The sequence below is a fragment of the Oculina patagonica genome, chromosome 4 (assembly GCF_052425735.1).
Source record: "Oculina patagonica isolate OP01 chromosome 4, crgOcupat, whole genome shotgun sequence".
Taxonomy (NCBI): Eukaryota; Metazoa; Cnidaria; class Anthozoa; order Scleractinia; family Oculinidae; genus Oculina; species Oculina patagonica.
The window spans coordinates 50,145,973-50,167,804 of record NC_135761.1 but is presented as its reverse complement, the minus strand read 5'-3'; the positions used below and the strand labels follow the sequence as shown (position 1 = coordinate 50,167,804).

At 39.5% G+C, this 21,832-nt stretch overlaps 2 protein-coding genes across 2 annotated transcripts in view; one reads left to right on the top strand and one right to left on the bottom strand.

Annotated features, from left to right (window-relative positions):
* Positions 1-567, bottom strand: part of LOC144650435 (tRNA (cytosine(38)-C(5))-methyltransferase-like) — a 31,804-nt gene extending 31,237 nt beyond the window's left edge. Inside the window, exon 1 of the mRNA XM_078510113.1 lies at positions 296-567. The gene's annotated coding sequence lies outside the window, so the exon portion shown is untranslated. The remainder of the gene's footprint in view (positions 1-295) is intronic.
* LOC144650427 (D-inositol 3-phosphate glycosyltransferase-like) lies at positions 66-21,295 on the top strand. Its single transcript, XM_078510103.1, has 6 exons — positions 66-375; positions 3,317-4,501; positions 5,162-5,224; positions 18,890-18,979; positions 20,016-20,093; positions 20,512-21,295. Exons 2-6 carry the CDS (start codon positions 3,346-3,348, stop codon positions 20,781-20,783), a joined length of 1,659 nt encoding a protein of 552 aa, XP_078366229.1. The 5' UTR covers positions 66-375; positions 3,317-3,345; the 3' UTR covers positions 20,784-21,295.
* Positions 21,296-21,832: the final 537 nt, after the last annotated feature.

The window sequence follows — 21,832 nt, the reverse complement described above, 5'->3', positions numbered from 1 at the left end:
TCAGAAAATTAAGAACAAACGTCTCTAAAGTTTAATTTAGATGAACGCTTTATTGCTTAACTGTGGCATAATACTTGGGTGACATTGGAAGCAGTTCGTGAGTGGATGACGTCATGATCACGCTATCAGATTTCTCGGAAATTATTGATTCCTCGCTGGGGTCCTTTGTGGGCGAACTGTTCGTGTGTTGCTTGAGTCTAGATTCCATCGGTTTCCATTTATTGTCGCTGCCTAAACAAATTAATAATAATACTGATCGAAGATCGAAGAATAATTATACCCTTATTTAACTGACCTTGATCCAAAAAGCGCCAGAAGATTTCGAAGACAGGAAGTCGGAGTGCTTTAATACCAGACCGTTTATACGTTCTTGAGGTAAGAAGTTTGTATTTTCATTGAAGTTAAGTTAATTTTCATCTTTGCATGTCTTCAAATGAAGAGATTTAGACTAGACTACTCCAAACTTGAGATCACATTGAATCAACAGCCGTCACGTGTAGTTAAGCAGACCCTCGAGACGGCGGTTGAATGTGGTTCAAATTAGCCTGCGAGCAGGCTCTCTATTCGGGCGCAACGTGAGTCTTTCTTCGAGAGCCAAAGGCGCGATCCCGCAAAAAGAGATTCTGACGTTGCCTAAACTAGAGAGTCTGCTCCTCACTCGCGGGATCGCGCCTTCGGCGCCCGAAGAGAGATTCACGTTGCCCCCGAATAGGGAGCCTGCTTCGATTCCAGGCTAGGTTCAAGATAATAAGGTCAATTTCAGTGACAATTCATTTGTAACAGTGTTCTGCATGATCGCAGATTTCGGATAAGAATACAACATTCTCTAAAGAAATTGTCAGAAATCGGAGATCTTCATTCACAACTCTCGTTCAAAATAGAGTACGATAATTAATATTCCGATTGCGATAAATTTAATCGGCGTCGCGTCCACTTATTAAATATGCAAATGACAGTTAGCTTTAAGTTGTTTTGATTTATACTAGTAACAACCTGAACGTTAACACGCTCCAGCGAAACTGACAGATGTTTTCTTTGGGTGCAAACTAATTTTCTTAACTTTTCCAATGTTGTAAATAATAAAGATGGTAAATTTTAAGCTCGGTGATAAATAATGAAGATGAAGTATTCAACATGACACGAGCATGGGACAAAGAAAAATTCTAAGTCCCCGACGGGAATCGAACCCATGGCCTCCTAGATACCGGTTGGGCGCTCTAAGTCAACTGAGCTACGAGTGACTCGTTGTGAGCTGGGCCATTTTACTAGGTTGATAAGTGACAGGCGTCCTGCATACTGCTAGGATCAGCAATGTCGAATTCATCAAGTTTTGTAGTTTGATGATTTCGACATTGCTGATCCTAGCAGTATGCAGGACGCCTGTCACTTATCAACCTAGCAAAATGGCCCAGCTCACAACGAGTCTCTCGTAGCTCAGTTGGTTAGAGCGCCCAACCGGTATCTGGGAGGCCATGGGTTCGATTCCCGTCGGGGACTCAGAATTTTTCTTTGTCCCATGCTCGAGTCATGTTGAACACTTGATCTTCATTATTTATTACCGAGCTTAAAATTTACCATCTTTATTATTTACTACAAACTTGATGAATTCGACATTGCTGATCCTAGCAGTATGCAGGACGCCTGTCACTTATCAACCTAGCAAAATGGCCCAGCTCACAACGAGTCTCTCGTAGCTCAGTTGGTTAGAGCGCCCAACCGGTATCTGGGTGGCCATGGGTTCGATTCCCGTCGGGGACTTAGAATTTTTCTTTGTCCCATGCTCGTGTCATGTTGAATACTTCATCTTCATTTTCCAATGTTGTTTGTTTTTTCCAATGTTTTGTATCTCAGTTGGCTTATGAACCACTTCCGTATACTTGTGAGTTTACGGACGCGCAATCGTAGGTTGACCAAATTATAGATGAAACAGCTCACTGAGTTTGGCTGTTAAGCCTGCAACTGCAGACGGCTTTTTCGGCTTGAAACTCGAGCCGAAAAAGCTTAGTTACTCTCGCAAGACTCGCGAATGGAAAAAGTCACGTGATGAGAATAATTAATGTGCGAGCCTTCGAGCCGGAGCTGCGAGCGACGAGCCCCTTATTGCGAGCCACTGTTTTCTGCTATATTTTCCATTTTTACCAAAATTTAAACGCGAATTCACCGAAAAACAATCACTGAGTTTTCTGTTGAAAATCATACGCGTGCACCTTGCAGGTCTTGCAATTTACCGCGAGACCGGATCGCGTGACATGCTCCGATGTACCGGCAGTACCCAGCTGAACGCGTATTAAAGCCATTTATACGTATTGCTCGTATTATCCTTTTTAGGCGGTGACGCAACGCCTATATGCTGTGGCCCGTGGACGGGCAATGTTACGATTACTCCAACCGAGTAGCACTGGGAACTAGGCACTTTGTTGTTTACTCAGTTTTGGTACGCCATCTTTGATTGTACTGAATCAACTTTAAGAGCATCCATCGGCAAAACGCGTTTGATTTCTAACGTACAGTTAAACAGAGTTTTGGGTTCAAGGGAGAATGATGTACTGGATAATTGTGAGCTCGCTTAAAGAACTTTTCTACCGTTATACGTGTATTCGAAGTCGGCATACGTGATGGCAGACTAACTTGACTGATGTTGAATTTGACGAGTGAAGGCCGGTTAGTGTCATAACTTTTGAAACCTTTCCAAAAGGGAGACCGATGGCAGCAGTATCTTGATTAGATTGCAAAGGTGAGCTATCTGAAATCTTTGTTTGCTTTGACGTGCATTGTTGTCGATAATATTTAAGTTTAAGTTAATTTTCTTTTCTTTTCCCTTCGCGACTCGCCATCTTCATTTTACTGCTTTTGATAATATTTATTCGGGTATTTATCTCAAGCAAAACAGTGACGGTATCCGTATTCCTATTTGTACGAGAAGCCAGAATTAAGAATTAAGAAATTAAGAAAGAACTTCTACCCTATTTCTAGTAAGCGGTGTTGACTTCATTACATTCAGTGTACATTTCAGACCATTTGAATACGGTAGTGTCACACAATCTTCAGTATCGACTAGGTGTGGAAATCAATCCTGGGCCTTTCTGTTGCTAAATGACGAAGTTCATAATGATTTAATGTATTTATCGTATCATACTGTAAGTTTGTAATGTATTGGAGGTTCGTTTTGTAGTCAAGGCAAATAAAAATTAAAATGAATAAGAAAAATGCAATTTCTGGGATCATTGTAAAGCGTCATCGCCTGTGCATGCATGTATGCGTGCCGGTTATTTATCTAGAGCTCTGTCAGTATTGGCGTTTTTGATTTGTCTTGCAGATTGTGTAAAATTTGTACAGTCAGTCTCCATGGCGTCTTTCAAGAAGGTAAACTTTACGTTGTTGGCCTCGGAGTGGGGTTCAAAACATGGGGGACTGTCCACTTTCAACAGAGTATTCGCCATAGAGCTTGCTAAACACCCTGAAGCAAACGTCTCAATCTTTGTAACACGATGTAACCAGGAAGAAATAGAGGAAGCACTCAGTAACAACATCACCCTCGTTCAGGCCTCGAGGAAAGCTGCCTTTGATGAAAAGGATTGGCTCTGCTTTCCACCGGAGGATCTCCAAATTGACATCGTAATTGGCCATGGGGTAGTACTTGGTCGTCCAGCGCAAATAATTCGAGAAAGCCGCCGATGTAAGTGGATTCAATTCGTTCATACTGACCCTGAGGAGCTTGGGATGTTCAAAGGTTACTCTGAACCCATTGCAAAAGGTGAACAGAAGCATAAGAAAGAGGTGGAACTTTGCATAATGGCTGACTCTGTGGTGGCAGTGGGACCTAAACTGGGAGAAGCGTACCGCTCATACCTCCGAAAAAAGAAAGACCAGAAGGTTTTTGTTCTTACTCCTGGCATTTTCAATGAGTTTTCAAGTGTAGAGCAGGCTACTCAAGACGGAGACAGGTGTAGAGTGTTGGCGTTTGGCCGAGGTGATGCAGAAGATTTTGAGTTGAAGGGATTTGACATCGCCGCCAAAGCTGTTGGCAAGCTGGAGAACGCAAACCTCATTTTTGTCGGCGCAGCCACCAAACGACAAGATGAAGTTGCAGTTAATTTGAAGCAGTGTGACATACCTCCGAGTCGATTGAGAGTGAGGACTTTCCTAGAAAGCCGGGAGGAATTGAAAGACCTCTTCTGTGAAGTGGATCTTGCCATTATGCCTTCAAGGACAGAAGGTTTTGGACTTGCAGCTCTTGAAGCCCTTTCTGCAGGTCTGCCCATTCTTGTAGGTGGAAACTCGGGATTTGGAGGAGCCCTGAGCAAAGTTGCATTTGGTTCCGGTTGTGTCATTCATTCAGAGGATCCAGTGGAATGGGCCAATGCCATCCAGAGGGTTTGGGGAAAACATAGAGAAACTCGCCTAGAGGAATCCGACGCACTACGCACCAGCTATGCGAAGAAATTCAGCTGGGAGAAACAGTGCAACGATCTTGTCGAAATTGCTAAGAGCATAGTAACTGGTATGAAATTTTCTTCCTTTAAATAGCTGAGTAATTAAATGAAGTTTTACTTCTTAATTCTATTTTGAGGTTAGCAATAAGAATAATTTACGTTGTAATTCAGTTTGATTCGTGTTTTGTCAACAATAACGAGATTCTCCAAAATCATTCGACGGATTGCAGGGGAATTTTAAGACTAGTTTTTGACAGAGCAAATGCGAAATGGTTTATTATATTATCATTCCACAAATTGGCACAAACCCTATATATAGCTAGGAAGCCCTTGTTATCTGCACGTCGTCTGTACATGGCATCTTGCAAAGCGCTGGCCTGCTACATTTGGCAGGATTTTTAGGACAGTTCGATATGTTATGTCAAGGAATATTTTGAGGCATTTTAATTTTGACCTTTTGGCTACCATCACTTTCCAAGAGTATTTGAAGCGCGACACCTACGCTTAGTAAATGGTTAACTGAGAAACTGTTTGTTTGTTTGTTTGTTTGTTTGTTTTTATAGCTTTGACAAAACTTGCAAATATAAATAAAATTTAGAACTAAAAAAAAACATACCAGTGCAGGGCAAAGTCTACACGATTTTGCGAACAGTCTTTTAATATTCAATTACATTAGACCAAAATGATAAAAGCTTATTAAATGTGATTAAAATTGCTTTGTTTCTCAGATGAGTCAGCTCCAAATTCAAAGAGAAAGGCATCCAGCTCTGGTACCCAGGATCCTGGCGCAGGTGACATCTTTTGTATTACACTTGTTTTGAATTAATGTTTTCAGAATAACAAAATTGCCCTTTATATATTTTTGTGATTTATTCTAGTACTACATCACCTTCTTTTATAGAGAAATGTTGTGATTCTACTCTATTGTATTCTGTTTCACTCTTTTTCTTTAGTTATCTTTATTAACCTAATTGTCCCCAGTTAAGAGCACAGGTTTCCTACGGTCAAACATATGTCGGTAAGAGTCCTTAAATGGATTTCGCTCATTCTCTTACCATGGGTAGGTCTCAATATGAAATAAATCACAGTATACTTTGTTTGGCTAAATATCGATTTGTTTTCGAGAAAATTGATAATTCTAAAATCCAGCAAAATTGACGCTTTCAGAGCTCAAAATTTATGCCGAGTTTGTTAGCTTCGCGTCGAAAAATAAAGCACTCTGGAAGAAAAATACCTATTTAATATCGAAGAATAACATCAAATTAGTACGTCGGAAGCAATTTCTGCTCTTAAAGTCCTTTTATTTACAAAATATAATTAAGTTTATTCGACACACTTTTGATTTAATTCAAAATAGGTCAAACTTATCGCTTTATTTAAGTATGAGCGAAGCGAAATAAATGGCCGAAAATTTGGTATTAGACAGATAAATGATTGTTCTTTTCGATACTAAAAGGATTTCCTAGGGAAATGATTTAGTGCGATGCTTTCAGATCTCAAAGTTGCTTAAAATTCGTTAATTTAACCGACCGTGACATTGTTGATCTTATCAACATTATGTAAACATTCCACGCAAAGGTTAATTTTCCCCATGTGAACTTCAACTGAGTAAAATAAAAACATAGACTTGCTTACCGTGGTGTTCGCTGATACATTGTAAATCCTGTTTTTCTCATTTACGACAAAACCTGAGCCCTCGGCGAAGCTGTTATCCAATTTTCTTGACGCGCCATTTGTAACTGATTTCCACGTCTTGAAGTGACAGTTATTTTCCATGCATTCTTGAAAACAGTCCTGAGACTTAACTGATCAGTGTAAACAGGAATACGAAGTACTTTGCTTTAAATCAACTTAAAGATTAGCAGCAGTGGTAGATAAATCGATACGGCCGGCGAATCTTCGTTTCGAAAACCGCCATTTGAGATTTGTCGGCCCTTTGTCCTGCGGTATGCAGATAATTAATTCACACTTGAGTAACTTCCGGCACATGAAATCGACAACCACCGTGACCAGATTGCACCCTCCTTTTCGAAATATTGGTCGAGGCATTATTTTTATCATTTTAACATAAGCTCTCAATGAAAAACTTTTGGGCTGAACTTGTAATAAAGTTTCACTTCAGTTAGCCACAATTCGAGAGAGTTGTTAAATGGTTGCATGAAATCCGGGTGGAAAGTTCTTCTGTTGCGTTGCTTCGCTTTGTTTCATATTTTTTATCCAGTTCTTATCCTTGTTCAAATTCGTGTCCCTTCTTCAGTGGAAAATTTGAAACGACGTTAAAATCCCTATAAGACGGAGATCTCTTTTAGACGAACTGAGTTGGAGCCGGTCCCAAAGGTACCCGTTTCAGAGAGAGTTGGCTGTACACAAAACCTTAGATGGCGTCGTTGGATCCGTCTCCCGTGAATGTTAGTTAAAAATATATATTCCGCTGTGTAGTCTCCCTTGTAAACAAGCTCTCCTTCTTTCTCCTGTGGAGGATTGGGCGAAATAAAAGCGGGAAGGAAAGGTGGGAAGGGGTGGGGAAAAAAGGGACCATATATCATGTATATGCAGTTGTAATACCAGTCACGGTAAACAATTTATAAAACGCTGAACATTTATGACTGTTTACACCAAGGTGTATATTGGTGTAAAAATTAAGGAAAGGGTGCTTTTCACTTCATTAGATTAAGCTAGGTGAAGAAAAGTACACGTAATCAGAAGTTTGTGATGGACTTCTGACGTGATGCCATATTTTGTATTTATTTCTGCAAAGTACAACAAAGCATGTTGTAAAGAATTCCCTTGAGGTATCTGTAGCTGAAATCGTAAACACTCAATTTGACACTCTCCGTGAAGAACTTATGGAGTGCGTGTCTACTATAAGACAAGACGTTGAAGACTTTAAAGTCCAAGTCAAGAATGATTTAGTCGTCTTGCGCCAGTCAGGCCAAGATCTTCTAGCTGCCTGCCAGTTAGATAGAAGCAGTGATAAGGATGATATAAAGAAGTTACAGGCCAAGACAGACAGCCTCACTGATAAGCTTCAACATTCATCCCACCAGGTAAAGGACTTGCAAGCCCAGGTCACCGTTTTGGAGACCTCAAATACGGATCTGCTAAACAAAATAGCGTTACTCGAGGAGCGTATCATTGAGTCGTCTTTGCACTGTGAGGCTAACGATTCACCGAGCACTGAGACGCCCTATACTTCGGAAGAAGGCACCAGCGGGCACACCAAGCATAGTACCGGTGCACGTGGGGATGGGAAAAACAACCCTGTGGAAATTGTTATCCTCATGGACTCAAATAGAAAATTCCTAGACCCTGCGAAACTTAGTGCTAACAAGAAAACCACTATTCTGAAATGTGGCAACATTAATTCAGCGAAGTCGACTATATCAGAATCTGGATTAAAAGATCCACAGATCCTGGTATTTAACGTCGGAGTGAATGATGTCGAGTCAACAGATGATGCCACCACGATCTCAAATAAGTTGACTGAAGTAATTTTCTTAACAAAGTCGCAATTTCCCACTGCCAAGATTGTGGTTTCGGAGATTACACCCCGCTCTGATGAGTTGAATGGTAAAGTGGAACAAACAAATGTCCAGCTACGATCTGCACTAGAAAATGTCGAAAATGTATATGTAGTGTCACATGGAAACATAAAAGAAAAGAACTGTTTTCATGATGCAAAGCATTTATCCAGAACCGTAGGAATCCCAAAGCTTGCCAGCAACATAATAAGAGGCATTAGACTTGCCAAAGGGTTGACGTCACCTGCCAATAAACGAAAAGCGAAACGTCAGAAAAGAGACGACAAGAGACGCCAGCCAGACGACGGTGGAACACCCCCACCCTCATCGCAACCTTCGTCGCACCAGGAGGACAATATGAACATCATGAGGGAAGTGTTGCAACAGCTGCAAGTTAATGCGTCACTTCTGAGCGGCTTGGCCTCTTCCCGCCAGCTGTTCCAAGGCCCGGGAACTCCTGGCGCTTTCCCTCAGACGATATATCCTTTCAGGCAGTCAGTGCAGGCAGTATATTGATTTTTCCTCTCTCTCCTTCTTTATTATCATGAATACGTAATATTACTACTACTTACCTACCCTCCCCTTGTGTGAGCCTCATTCTGCGGAGTTACTTGTAGCCTGTAGGGTGGGTTTTCCCCTTCAGTTTTATTATTAGTACTTTTTACTTGAGATACGAACGTTCTGTCCGTTAGTACCAATCATTTTGTTTTGTTGAGATTCAATTCTCAGCTGCTTTCGAAATGTTTACTCAGAGGTGTTTAAAATTTGCCTCGTTTAATGTCGAGGGCTTGCGCAACAAGATGGAAGACCCCAGTTTTACTAGTGAAATATCAAAATATGATTTTGTTACGCTTGTTGAAACTTGGTTACCAACCGATGAGCAAGTCAATTTCGATGGATATATTAGCTTCTCATTATATCGAAAGAAGAACCCAAGAGCTAAACGTGCCTCTGGTGGGATAACTCTTCTGATAAAAGAGCACCTATATCAAGGTGTTAAGATTTACAAATGCGAAGATGACAAATTTTTATGGTGGAAGTTAGATCGGAGTTTCTTTGGGCTCTCCGACGATATCCTTGTCTGTTCTGTGTATCTTCCTCCGTACACGTCTTCCACTCAGTTATTAGGTAAAAACAATGACCGCCTTGATTGTTTTACAACACTCCAGAATCAGCTTTTAGATTTCAGTAAGAAAGGTAAAATCATACTTTGTGGCGATTTCAATGCCCGTACTGGTCATTTGGATGATTTTGCAGAAGATTTTTCATGGGACTCAGGTTGTAATTTGGGGGTATCTGTAAACGACCATATTAAGCACAGAAGCAATAACGATCATAAGGTCAATAAATTCGGCTCACATCTAATAGAGCTTTGCCATGGTTTCAAACTACGAATTCTTAACGGTAGAGCTAAAGGTGATAGGCTCGGTGATTTTACATGTTTTACTCCAAAGGGAGTAAGTTCAATTGACTATGCTATAGTTAGTGAGGAATTACTCACTGAAATAATAGGTTTTGTTGTCTCCCCTTTAACGGACTGGTCATGCCATTGTCTTATATCTTTTGTACTAAAGTCGGGAGTGCATATGAAACCGGAAAAGACCAGCATTTCTCCGTTAAATCCATTACCAATGTCTTTTAAATGGAATGAAATAGCCAAAACTAAATTTCTGGGTGAAATGTTATCACAGAAGGTTAGTGACCGTATTGAAAAATTATCAACTACATGGCTGAAGGATGACGCCTGTGACGTCGATTCCGCAGTTAAAGACTTTTCAGATGTTATTTTAACTGTAGCTCATTCTACCTTAACGGCTAAACTGGGTTGTGTTGGGCGAAAAAACTCGAAGCTTCCAAAGAGGAAGAAAAGAAAATGGTTTGATAAGTCTTGTTTTGAGTTAAAAAAGGAGGTGCTGCGCCTTGGAAATTTGACGTCTAAATTTCCTTCTGACCCTTTCTTACGTGGAAGGTTTTTCGTTGTAAAGAAAACGTTCAAAAAGATGGTAAAATCGAAGAAGAGATTGTTTAAGGAAGCCTTACTTCAGAAAATTGCCAACTTTGAATCAAATAACCCCAAGGAGTATTGGGAAATGGTAAATGATTTGCGGCAACAATCAGCCCAACAAACAACAGACGCGGTGAACGCAGATGAATGGTTAGATTATTTTAAAAAACTATCTTCGCCAACTATTACTTCGAAAAGTGAGTTTGAGAAGTTGGTTGACTTTAACGTATCCAGGATTGCTGATTTCGGGAAGGTAAATGACCCAATTCTCGATGACGAAATCTCTCTTGAGGAGATTCACAAAGCGTCTGTCAAATTGAAAACAGGCAAAGCCGCTGGAAACGATAGTATTTCAAATGAGATGATCAAGTCTAGCATTTTCATTCTCGGGCCCGCCTTAAAAATTATTTTCAACAAAGTTTTAAACTCAGGCATTTTTCCTCAGTTGTGGTCAGTAGGATATATCTCACCCGTATTTAAAGCAGGTGATACAGGAGACCCTAATAATTACCGCGGCATCACCGTGTGCAGTTGTCTGGGAAAATTTTTCACATTAATTATTAATGAACGTCTTACAAAATATCTAGATGAGAATAATATGATATATTTCAATCAAATCGGTTTTCGAAGAAACTATAGGACGTCAGATCACATTTTTGTTTTAAAGACTCTCATTGACCTATATACAAAAAACGGTAAAAAAGTATACGCTTGCTTTATCGACTTTCAAAAGGCGTATGACACAATATGGAGAAATGGGCTGTTCTATAAACTGATGAAATATGGAATTTCTCAAAAAATAATTTTTTTACTAAAAAGCATGTACGATAGAGTTGTTTCTGCGGTCAAAGTTAAGCATGGACTTAGTTCCTTTTTTCAACCTCTTATAGGAGTTAAGCAGGGTTGCAACCTGAGCCCAACATTGTTTAACTTGTTTATAAACGACATTGTTGATCTGTTTGATTCTAGTTGTGAACCTCTGCATATGATAGATTGCCAAATTAGTTGCTTACTGTACGCAGATGATTTAGTTCTTCTTTCTCAATCGGAAAGCGGTTTACAGAAGTGCCTTGATAGATTAAATAGTTACGTTAAGAAATGGCAAATGAAAATCAATATCAAGAAGACTAAGGTCATTATTTTTAACAAAAGTGGCAAAGTACTCAGAGGTGAATTCAAGCTTGGTAAACAACCATTACAAATAACTGATAGCTACGTTTATCTAGGGATTGTTTTCACAATCTCTGGCTCTTTCTCACTGGCACAGAAGAAGCTGTATAATAAAGCTACAAGGTCTTTATATAGTTTCCTATCAGAGATTAACATTTACAATGGTGCCTCTGTCACAACAATTCTTAAGCTTTTCGATTCTCTTATACAGCCAATCCTTTTGTACAACTGTGAAATTTGGGGTTGTTTTTTTAAAATTGTTTGGGGGTAATTACGATAAATTTGTTTCCAAAGTTTTTGATGAACGAATAATCCCCGAAACTATGCATAATAAAGTATGCAAAATGGCTCTAGGGGTTCACTCCAAAGCAAGTAACCTCGCAGTAAAAGGAGATCTTGGACGCTTTCCCCTTCACCTCCTTATTTATAGTACAATTTTTAAATACTTTTTGAGACTTCTTACATTCTCAGAAAACAAAATGTTAAGTAGTGCTCTTGAGACAAACATTCAATTGGATAACACTGGTAAGCACTCTTGGTTTACCACTATTAAACACCTTTTGCGTTTTACTAAATTAGATGTGATGACAATAGATTTTTCAACTTTTGAAAGAAGTAAAATACCCAACCTGTTAAGGTTGTTTAAAAATAATCTTTCAAAACAATTTCAGGTTCATTGGTTAAAAAATATATATAAGGATAAATTAGATCCTTCAATTGGAAACAAATTAAGTCTTTACGGCGAAATAAAAAACGAAGTTAGGTTTGAACCTTATCTAAGGATAATAAAAAATGTCAATCAAAGAGTGGCGATAACCAAAATGCGGATTTCTAGTCATCAACTGCCTATTGAATCAGGTCGATACAAGAAGATACCTCGAGATGAGAGACTTTGCCCATTCTGTAAGTCATCTATTGGTGACGAGTTCCATTTTTTGATGAAATGCACCCACTCATCATTTTCTCATCAAAGAGGTGTCTTCTTAGATCGCCTCTTTTCAATAAATAACAGTTTTAAATTTTTGAATTATAAGGCACTTTTTATATATATCTTAGCTATGTGCGATGATAATATCTTGAATCTAAGCGCCCACTTTATCTGTGATATTTTAAACTGTTATAATGAATCACTAAAAGAACTTGAGGAGAATTTTTCCCTCACGACCAAGAGTTAGTTGTTAGCTTGTTAATGTTAATGTTTAGTTATTAAGTGTATTCTGTTGTAGTCCTGTGGAACTGAAATCTTCAAGTTGAAGATAAAGTCAATAAAGGTAATTAAAAAAAAAATGAGCATAATTACAGTTGAGCATTATATCGGACAAAAAACAAGCATTGTTAGAAGCATAACATTCCCTTTTTACCAGCGTAATTGGAAGGGCCTCTGGTATTCAGTTAGAAAGAACTTGCATTCAAAAGATACCGCGTTCTAGAAACAAGTCACCCCGTTTTGGCTGCTGATATTTTGGAACTTTTGTGTGTTCAAAATACCATATCTCGTTCTAGATATCGTCTGATATTGAAAATCCCGTTCTAGATCGGGAACCCAAAACCACGACCTCATCGGACGGCACAGAGCCGTTTTGGGGGAAAACCCCAGCTTCGACAACTCCTTCCTAATAAAGTTCGCCTATTGAATTGAGAATTAAGGTGATTATAAAGTTATTACTTTATATCTCTTGTTGTTTGGAAACTTGAGTCGTATTATAATTATAACCGTCTTATTAATGAAGGAATAGACTGCGGATAATATTTGAAACTTAAACCGTTTTCCCCTAATAGCTTCCAAATCAACTCAAAAACACACCGGAAAACAGGTTTAAAAACAAAATATTTATATAATGACTATGATATTTAGTACATTTGGGTTCCCTGACGGCGAGGCGCTTGTCCCTCCCCGCAAGCTCTGGCGGGGGGCACCTTCCCTTGTTTACGCCGGACCCCAACAGAATATATACATGGTCATAAAAAAAATATTTTTTAACATTCACGGAAGACGGATCCAACGATAACATCTTAGATTTTGCTTTCACCTGTTTTGCCTTGACCTAATCAAGAACTTGGACAAAGGTAAGAACAAAAAAAAAATTATAAAGCGAAGCAACGCAACAGAAGAACCTTAGACCCGGGAGTTAAAAGCGCTGTCATGCAACTATTTAGCAACTTTCACAAACGGTAGCTACCTGAAGTGAAACTTAATTACATGTTCAGCCCAAAAGTTTTTCATTTAGAGCTTATATTAATATAGCAATAATATGGTGCCTCAACCAATACTATACCAAAACGCAGGGTGCTATCTGGTCACGGCGGTTGTCGATTTCATGTGCCGGAAGTTACGCAAGTGTGAAATACATTATCTGCACACCGCATGACAAAAGGCCGACAAATCTCAGTTTTCGAAAAGAAGATTTGCCGGCCGAATCGATTTATCAACCACTGCTACTGTCCGGAACGTTTCGGTCCGATTTTCGGATAGGATATGCCTTCTAATTACACGGATAGGATAGGCCTTCTGTTTACACGGGGCCGTTCTGGAACCGGTGCGGGATGGAACCAAAACTGGACCTGCTATTTTGCAGGTCAAGTTATGGAACCGTTCCGGACCGGGTTCCAGAACCGTCCTGTGTAAACACATGGATCGGTGCCAAACGCTTCCGTGTAAACAGAGGCCGATCCGGTCCGGTCCAGTTCGGAACGGCTCCAGTCCGGTCCCGTGTAAACGTAGCCTAGCTGGTTAGAGTATAAAAATGACCGAAAAAACGGCAAGGACAGGACTAACAGCAGGTGTCCGTCTTATGGAGATCTTCAATAAGGGAGAGTTGACTCTACAAGTGTTTTGCCTTAGCCTAATCAAGAATTTGAACAAGGGTAAGAACTGGATAAAAAATATGCAGCAAAGCGAAGCAACGCAACAGAAGAACTTTCGACCCGGAAGTTAAAAGCGCTTTCATGCAACCATTTAACAACTCTCTCGAACGATGGCTTACTGAAGTGAAACTTAAGTACAAGTTCAGCCCAAAAGTTTTTCATTGAGAGCTTATGTTAAAATGATAAAAATAGTGCCTCAACCAATCACCAAAAAGCAGGGTGCTTTCTGGTCACGGTGGTTGTCGATTTCATGTGCCGGAAGTTACTCAAGTGTGAATTATCTGCATACCGCAGGACAAAGGGCCGACAAATCTCAAATGGCGGTTTTCGAAACGAAGATTCGCCGGCCGTATCGATTTATCTATTACTGCTGCTAAGCTTTAAGTTGATTTAAAGCAAAGTACTTCGTATTCCTGTTTACACTGATCAGTTAAGACTCAGGACTGTTTTCAAGAATGCATGGAAAATAACTGTCACTTCAAGACGGGTAGTAACGAAAACGAAGACCCCGAAAACGAAGACCTAAGACCTAAGACCCATACGAAAACTAAGACCCGTACGAAAACTAAGACCCATACGAAAACTAAGACCCATACGAAAACTAAGACCCGTACGAAAACTAAGACCTAAGACCCATACGAAAACTAAGACCCGTACGAAAACTAAGACCCGTACGAAAACTAAGACCCGTACGAAAACGAAGACTCGTACGAAAACGAAGACCCGTATATACGAAAACGAATACCCGGCAAAAACCAGCGTTACCCAGAGTTGCGTGACCTTAATAATAATAGTGACAATAATATTGAAGCAGACTGAGCGTACTGAGAACGTACTACTGAAATCGAAAATCAATGAGCACTTTACATTTACATGGAGTTTTCGGTGAGAATTTTTCGACAAATGGAACGTTACAGTTACTTCAACACGTAAACGGAATGAAAAGATGCTGTTCCTTTTGAAAATTCCATTCTGATAGCACTGCGGGAGCCTAGGTCACACATGACTTGCCAAGGTTTTTAATCTTTTGGTCGAGGAAATGAGACAAGTACAAATATGCTCAAATATCGTGTGACATTTGTACTCGTTTTGCGCGATGTTTGTACTCTACGAATTAGTGTTGGATTGGAATAATATTGAAGCAGACGAGTACTGAGAACGTATCGATCAAGTTTCATTGAAATCCTACATTTTGAAGTGAGTACGCCTCGCTACGCGCTACATGAGTAAAATTAAAACATCTTGGCAAGTACGCCTGTCGGCCCCGGCAAATGAATGAAAGGTCACTATTGATATGACTACACATAAGAAGCACTAACAAAGCCAGTGTCTAGATACCCGGCAGCCGGGAAGTGTTTTCAAAATACTACATACCCGGCAGTCTGAAATTATTCTAGAATTTCCACGGAAAAACCAATCCAATCCTCCTCAAAACTATAGATCTTTGCTTAGAAATGCCAAGCGATTTCAATTATAGTTTTGGCTTTGTGTTTGAGGAAATTTTCGAGCTTGGGCATACTACAAAATCTTGATTCTTCGACACTTAGAAAAAATTCGTACTCTGACTCCGGTGTCAACTCTTATAGAATAATTTCTACAAAAACTGAAGTTGAAACCCTGCGAGAGTATTCGATATTTGCTGAGAAATGCGAAGCGATTCTAAATAATGTTTTGCTTTTGTTGTGGACGAATTCTCTTGGCTTCGGCGTACTATAAAATCCTCGACTCACGGGCACGGTTGTTCAAAAGACTAGATACCCGGCAGTCAAAAATTCATGAATAATCAATACATTCAATATCCACAAAAATGATCATTGAAACCTAGCTCCCGAGAGTATTTCAGTATTTCAATTTTCGGTCGGAAATACCAAGCGAGTTTTTACAATGTCAGTTTGGTTTTGCACAAATTGTACGAACTTTATGTGACTCACGGGCACGATTTTTCAAAGACTACATACCCGGCAGTCAAAAATGCTTCCAAAATACCAAGCGATTTTCCAACTTAAGGCCTCAACAATTGCCTCGGCAAAGTAGTACAAAATAGCTACAAAACGCTTGAGCGTTCGGTGACGAAAGTCCGCCACCGATGTAACTTCCGGTGTGACACTTTAGTGGCGTGACAAAGGTGGCACGTGGTGTTATGGTGTTATGGAAAAACGGGAAGCATTTTTGACTGCCGGGTATGTAGTCTTTGAAAAATCGTGCCCGTGAGTCACATAAAGTTCGTACAATTTGTGCAAAACCAAACTGACATTGTAAAAACTCGCTTGGTATTTCCGACCGAAAATTGAAATACTGAAATACTCTCGGGAGCTAGGTTTCAATGATCATTTTTGTGGATATTGAATGTATTGATTATTCATGAATTTTTGACTGCCGGGTATCTAGTCTTTTGAACAACCGTGCCCGTGAGTCGAGGATTTTATAGTACGCCGAAGCCAAGAGAATTCGTCCACAACAAAAGCAAAACATTATTTAGAATCGCTTCGCATTTCTCAGCAAATATCGAATACTCTCGCAGGGTTTCAACTTCAGTTTTTGTAGAAATTATTCTATAAGAGTTGACACCGGAGTCAGAGTACGAATTTTTTCTAAGTGTCGAAGAATCAAGATTTTGTAGTATGCCCAAGCTCGAAAATTTCCTCAAACACAAAGCCAAAACTATAATTGAAATCGCTTGGCATTTCTAAGCAAAGATCTATAGTTTTGAGGAGGATTGGATTGGTTTTTCCGTGGAAATTCTAGAATAATTTCAGACTGCCGGGTATGTAGTATTTTGAAAACACTTCCCGGCTGCCGGGTATCTAGACACAATGACTAACAAAAACTTCATTTACTAAGCAAAAAACAGATGACAGGCCTACACAGACTCCTATTTCGTGACATAAATTTGTACAAAGTAAGCCGTTCGGTAAAATTGGATTTGGTCGTCCAATTTATTTTGACGCCTCAAAGATGTTTAGAAAGGGCACTATGCTCTGTCAGTTGTATTATAAGGAGGCGATTTTAGCTAGGTTAAGTAGAGTCGAAAGACTGCCGCTCAGCAGATGTGAAGAGGTGATAGATCGGCACAGTTTCCCGTTAGTACATTTTGACACTTGTATTAATTTTTTCTCTCCGCACCCTTCTACGCGGATGTAAAGCGAGAAATAATAATCGGGTAGCGAAGTTTATTTAAGCAAGTATTGTGCGCGAGAAGATTTCGATACGGTGCATTACTGCTGGGGGACTTTGGCTGTCTCTTCTGTGACGCAGAAGCAACCGTTTTCGATCAGGTTTTAGTTTTCGATCAAGTCTAGACTTTTGATCAGTAGTACGTTCTTAGTACGCTCAGTCTGCTTCAATATTATTCTGTCATTATTATTAATGTCACGCAACTCTGGGTAACGCTGGTTTTGGCCGTGTCTTCGTTTTCGTATATACGGGTCTTCATTTTCGTACGGGTCTTCGTTTTTGTATGGGTCTTAGTTTTCGTACGGGTCTTAGTTTTCGTATGGGTCTTAGTTTTCGTACGGGTCTTAGTTTTCGTACGGGTCTTAGTTTTCGTATGGGTCTTGGGTCTTAGGTCTTCGTTTTCGGGGTCTTCGTTTTCGTTACTACCCTTCAAGACGTGGAAATCAGTTACAAATGGCGCGTCAAGAAAATTGGATAACAGCTTCGCCGAGGGCTTAGGTTTTGTCGTAAATGAGGAAACAGGATTTACAATGTATCAGCGAACACCACGGTAAGCAAGTCTATGTTTTTATTTTACTCAGTTGAAGTTCACATGGGGAAAATTAACCTTTGCGTGGAATGTTTACATAATGTTGATAAGATCAACAATGTCACGGTCGGTTAAATTAACGAATTTTAAGCAACTTTGAGATCTGAAAGCATCGCACTAAATCATTTCCCTAGGAAATCCTTTTAGTATCGAAAAGAACAATCATTTATCTGTCTAATACCAAATTTTCGGCCATTTATTTCGCTTCGCTCATACTTAAATAAAGCGATAAGTTTGACCTGTTTTGAATTAAATCAAAAGTGTGTCGAATAAACTTAATTATATTTTGTAAATAAAAGGACTTTGAGAGCAGAAATTGCTTTCGACGTACTGATTTGATGTTATTCTTCGATATTAAAAAGGTATTTTTCTTCCAGAGTGCTTTATTTTTCGACGCGAAGCTAACAAACTCGGCATAAATTTTGAGCTCCGAAAGCGTCAATTTTGCTGGATTTTAGAATTATCGATTTTCTCGAAAACAAATCGATATTTAGCCAAACAAAGTATACTGTGATTTATTTCATATTGAGACCTACCCATGATAAGAGAATGAGCGAAATCCATTACAGGGCTATTGCCAAGAATTTTCATTTTTGTTTGAAATTTGTGCATATGTCCTCTTAAATTGTTAAAACTAAACACCGTTGAAAAAAATCTTACAACTACTGCTGCTGCTGCTGCTACTGCTGCTGCTGCTGCTGCTGCTGCTGCTGCTACTGCTACTGCTACTGTTACTGCTACTGTTACTGCTGCTGCTACTGTTACTGCTGCTGCTTTTGCTACTGCTACTGCTACTGTCACTGCTACTGCTACTGCTACTGCTACTGCTACTGCTACTGCTACTGCTACTACTGGTTGTGAAAGCACGTTTCCACAGGAGCTATCATCACAAAAATACTTGCGTTTATATTACATTGTGAACACTTTCTATCGTAATTGTGACGACTGTTTTTTTCACTTTTTTTCTTAAGGAAATCCAAGGTTACCTCTCCCTTCGTTTAAGTGCCCCCACCCCTACCCTCCCCCTTCCAGTTTTGCACCCGCCGCGCTGGCCAGTTTGTTCTCTTCCGCTAAATGTTGGCAATTATAATTTAAAAAATATAAAGCTACTTTAATTTCATTTTTTTTTAAGGCGAGTCAGCTTCGAAGTCAAGAAGGCTGTCAGACAAGTCCAACACCCAGAAACCTGATCAGACTACGCCGGAGATTGTGGAGAGTGAAGGTAAATCTATAGGTCAAACACTTGTACAGACATTCAAAGGAAAAAACATACTATTTTATTATATAGAACAAGCAACCCTAGTCTTTACTGCACGCGCCTTTTGGGGAAGAATTGTTGAATACCCTAAAAGTTCTATTAACCCTTTACCCCCTAAAGCGAATGTTTTTTTTTCGTAAATTAAAAAATATAAGCCTGGTATCCATAAATGATACATCATTTGAAAGGTATTGATTAGAAAATGTCATAGAACACTTGAACAAATAAGAAGAAAGTTATAGCTTTGAAAGAAATGGATTGAAATGTAAAAAAGATAAAGATTTTTTTTTCTCTCCGTATATAGTAGGTATACCCCTAAACTATATCTTATTGTACAGATCTCAGTTTACTGGTTAATTTCAGTAATGTTGCATGTCAAATATGTGTCTGGCAAAAAAGATGCAAAAGTTAGAGGGGTGGTCAGACATGTCACAAATAGGGGGAGGTACAATTTTATGCGTTCAAAATGCAGTTTTTTGAAGACAAGTTTAGTGTCAAAAATTCAAATCAATCGGACAAATATTGACCAAGTTATGGCACCATGTGCCAATTGGCACTCTTAGGGGTTAAAGGGTAAAGACTTCCCCTCTTGTAGCGCCACCCCCCCCCCCCACTTCCCTCTAATAAGCTCTCCGCATGAAAGGTCAGTTTTTTAGTAAGCCCCCTCCGCCCTCTCTATAACCCCCCCCCCCCCAATCCTAGATGGTATATCATGACAGTTTATGAACAAGGAAACAAGGTCAATTAACGCTTTTAAAGGTTTTTAACAAAATCTTAAAAAAATATACTTTATCTCATTCAGATGTACCCTAACTAAAAATAGCCTCCCTCCTCTGTCTCTAATAAGCCCTTCGTCTCTATTAATTGTACCTCTTAATTGGCTTTAAAAGAGTGGGACCCCGGGGCTTAAGGAAGCTTTTACAGTTCTGCGTTGGGAATAGTTACTGAGGAACGTTTACTTGCATCCAAGTTGTTGACAAACATAATTTCACTTCAAAAGGTGAGCCTGTGATGAAACAACGGACATCTGAATTAACACGAAATTCTAGTACCCAGGATACACGTGGAGCCAGAGCAGGTAACATTTATTATTGAATCTTGAAGTTTTGTTACGAATACCATTGGGCCCCCATATGGAACTGAAATGGAAAATTTCGAGGCTTCGGTTACTGCTGTTGTTCGTTTCTAGTCGAAGCCTTCGGGATGTGTCTGCGCCATTCACATAATTAGCGTAGGATGGGAGATGAAGCAACGGGGCGACAATGAGACTGAACAAGACCAGTTGAAATAATCACAACAAATTCCTTGCTTTAAAGATGTTCGAGGCTGAAGTAGCCTGATCGAAAGAAAATTGCACCTCCTTGATATAATATAATTCACTGAATTTTTTTTTATTAATTTATGCAGTGCCTTATGCGATACGTAACGTCACGTCATTACCTTCACTTCCAAATTTCTATTATAATTGGCTTGCATTATTCTTGTTGTAATTGCAGTTAAAAGTGGCACACCTACCAATGATGAACTGGAAGAGTTGTCAGGGAAACTTGGTGACGATTGGATACCGCTTGTGCGTAAACTATTCTCTGAGGATGAATCAAACGCAAAGATTCACAAATTCGATACAGAGAATCGAAGATTGGAAGAAAAGGCTTATCAGATGCTTTTGCATTGGAAACAAAGCAATGGCGTAGATGCAACCTACCAAGTTTTATATGAGGCATTATCTAAGAATCGTAAAGATTTGGCCATTAAATTTTGCACATAACAACGCACTTCGTACTTAATGATAGAGGGAATTCTTTTGTATTAACTCATTCTAGCTTGTTCCATAACACAACATACAGATTGTTCTGTCGTAGCAGCACTACTTCTACTTTCTACGTGCAAACACGCAAGCGGTAATTCCATGGGTAGGATTCTAAAAAAGCAGTTACAGAGCAACCTTAACCTTTAAGGCGGCTATGAAACTGCTCCGGAGAATATTTTTAAACTTTGCAAAAAGTTGTATCTTAACATACTGATGATTATTCAATAACAAAAAATGGGGGTCACCAGACTCGTTTTTGAGTTATTAAGCACTTAAACAAAAATTAAGGGTGTTTTTAACAGACTATACCGTTGCTATGGTTACCAGTGACGTCAAGAAAAAAACACAATTTGTTGTTCATACTATTTTTGTAGCAGTTACTGAATAATGTTTGTAGGACTGACCCATTAAAGTATAAGTACTGGAAACTGTTGTGAGCCTCCTTAAAAATATTTTTTTCAAAGCGGGAGTCCCCCGCCCCCCCCCCCCAAAAAAAAAAATCCGAAATCGCTTGCTTATAAGACACTGTTTCGACAGATCTTCTGTCATGTTCAGTTATAAAATACAAGTTACAAAGTTGATTTATAATAAGTAAATAGTAATGATAATAATAAAAAAAGTAACAGAATATTTAAAGAATACGTGACTATAAAGGGAGTTTAAAATCTACATGGTACAGTTGGCGGTTCAAGGCTGTTCCCATTGCATGTGTATAGATTCTTTTATATTAAGCTGAAAAGTGGCGGCAGCATGGTCTAAAATATCGAAACAATTTGGCAAACATAAACTAAAGCGCATTCATTTCGTTCAAATTCCGGACCTCCGTATAAAACACGGTCTCCAAACTCACTGAGAAAGTGTTAAACCAAGAGAAAAATATTATTTTCTCACCTTACGCCGCTGACACTTCAGTGGGGGGACAGGGGGGGTCTGAACCTCCCGCCTCCCGTACCTTTTACTCCCGCTTCCCGCCCCTCTCCGTAGCTGTTCTCTCCTGTTTGCTCCAT

What these genes read in the sequence shown, in the direction of transcription:
- LOC144650427 (XM_078510103.1), top strand. Translation starts at nt 3,346, where the DNA reads ATGGCGTCTTTCAAGAAGGTAAACTTTACGTTGTTGGCCTCGGAGTGG. An exon ending in TGCTAAGAGCATAGTAACTG is followed by an intron (nt 4,502 to 5,161) that starts GTATGAAATTTT and finishes TTTGTTTCTCAG; the next exon opens with ATGAGTCAGCTCCAAATTCA. An exon ending in TACACGTGGAGCCAGAGCAG is followed by an intron (nt 20,094 to 20,511) that starts GTAACATTTATT and finishes TTGTAATTGCAG; the next exon opens with TTAAAAGTGGCACACCTACC.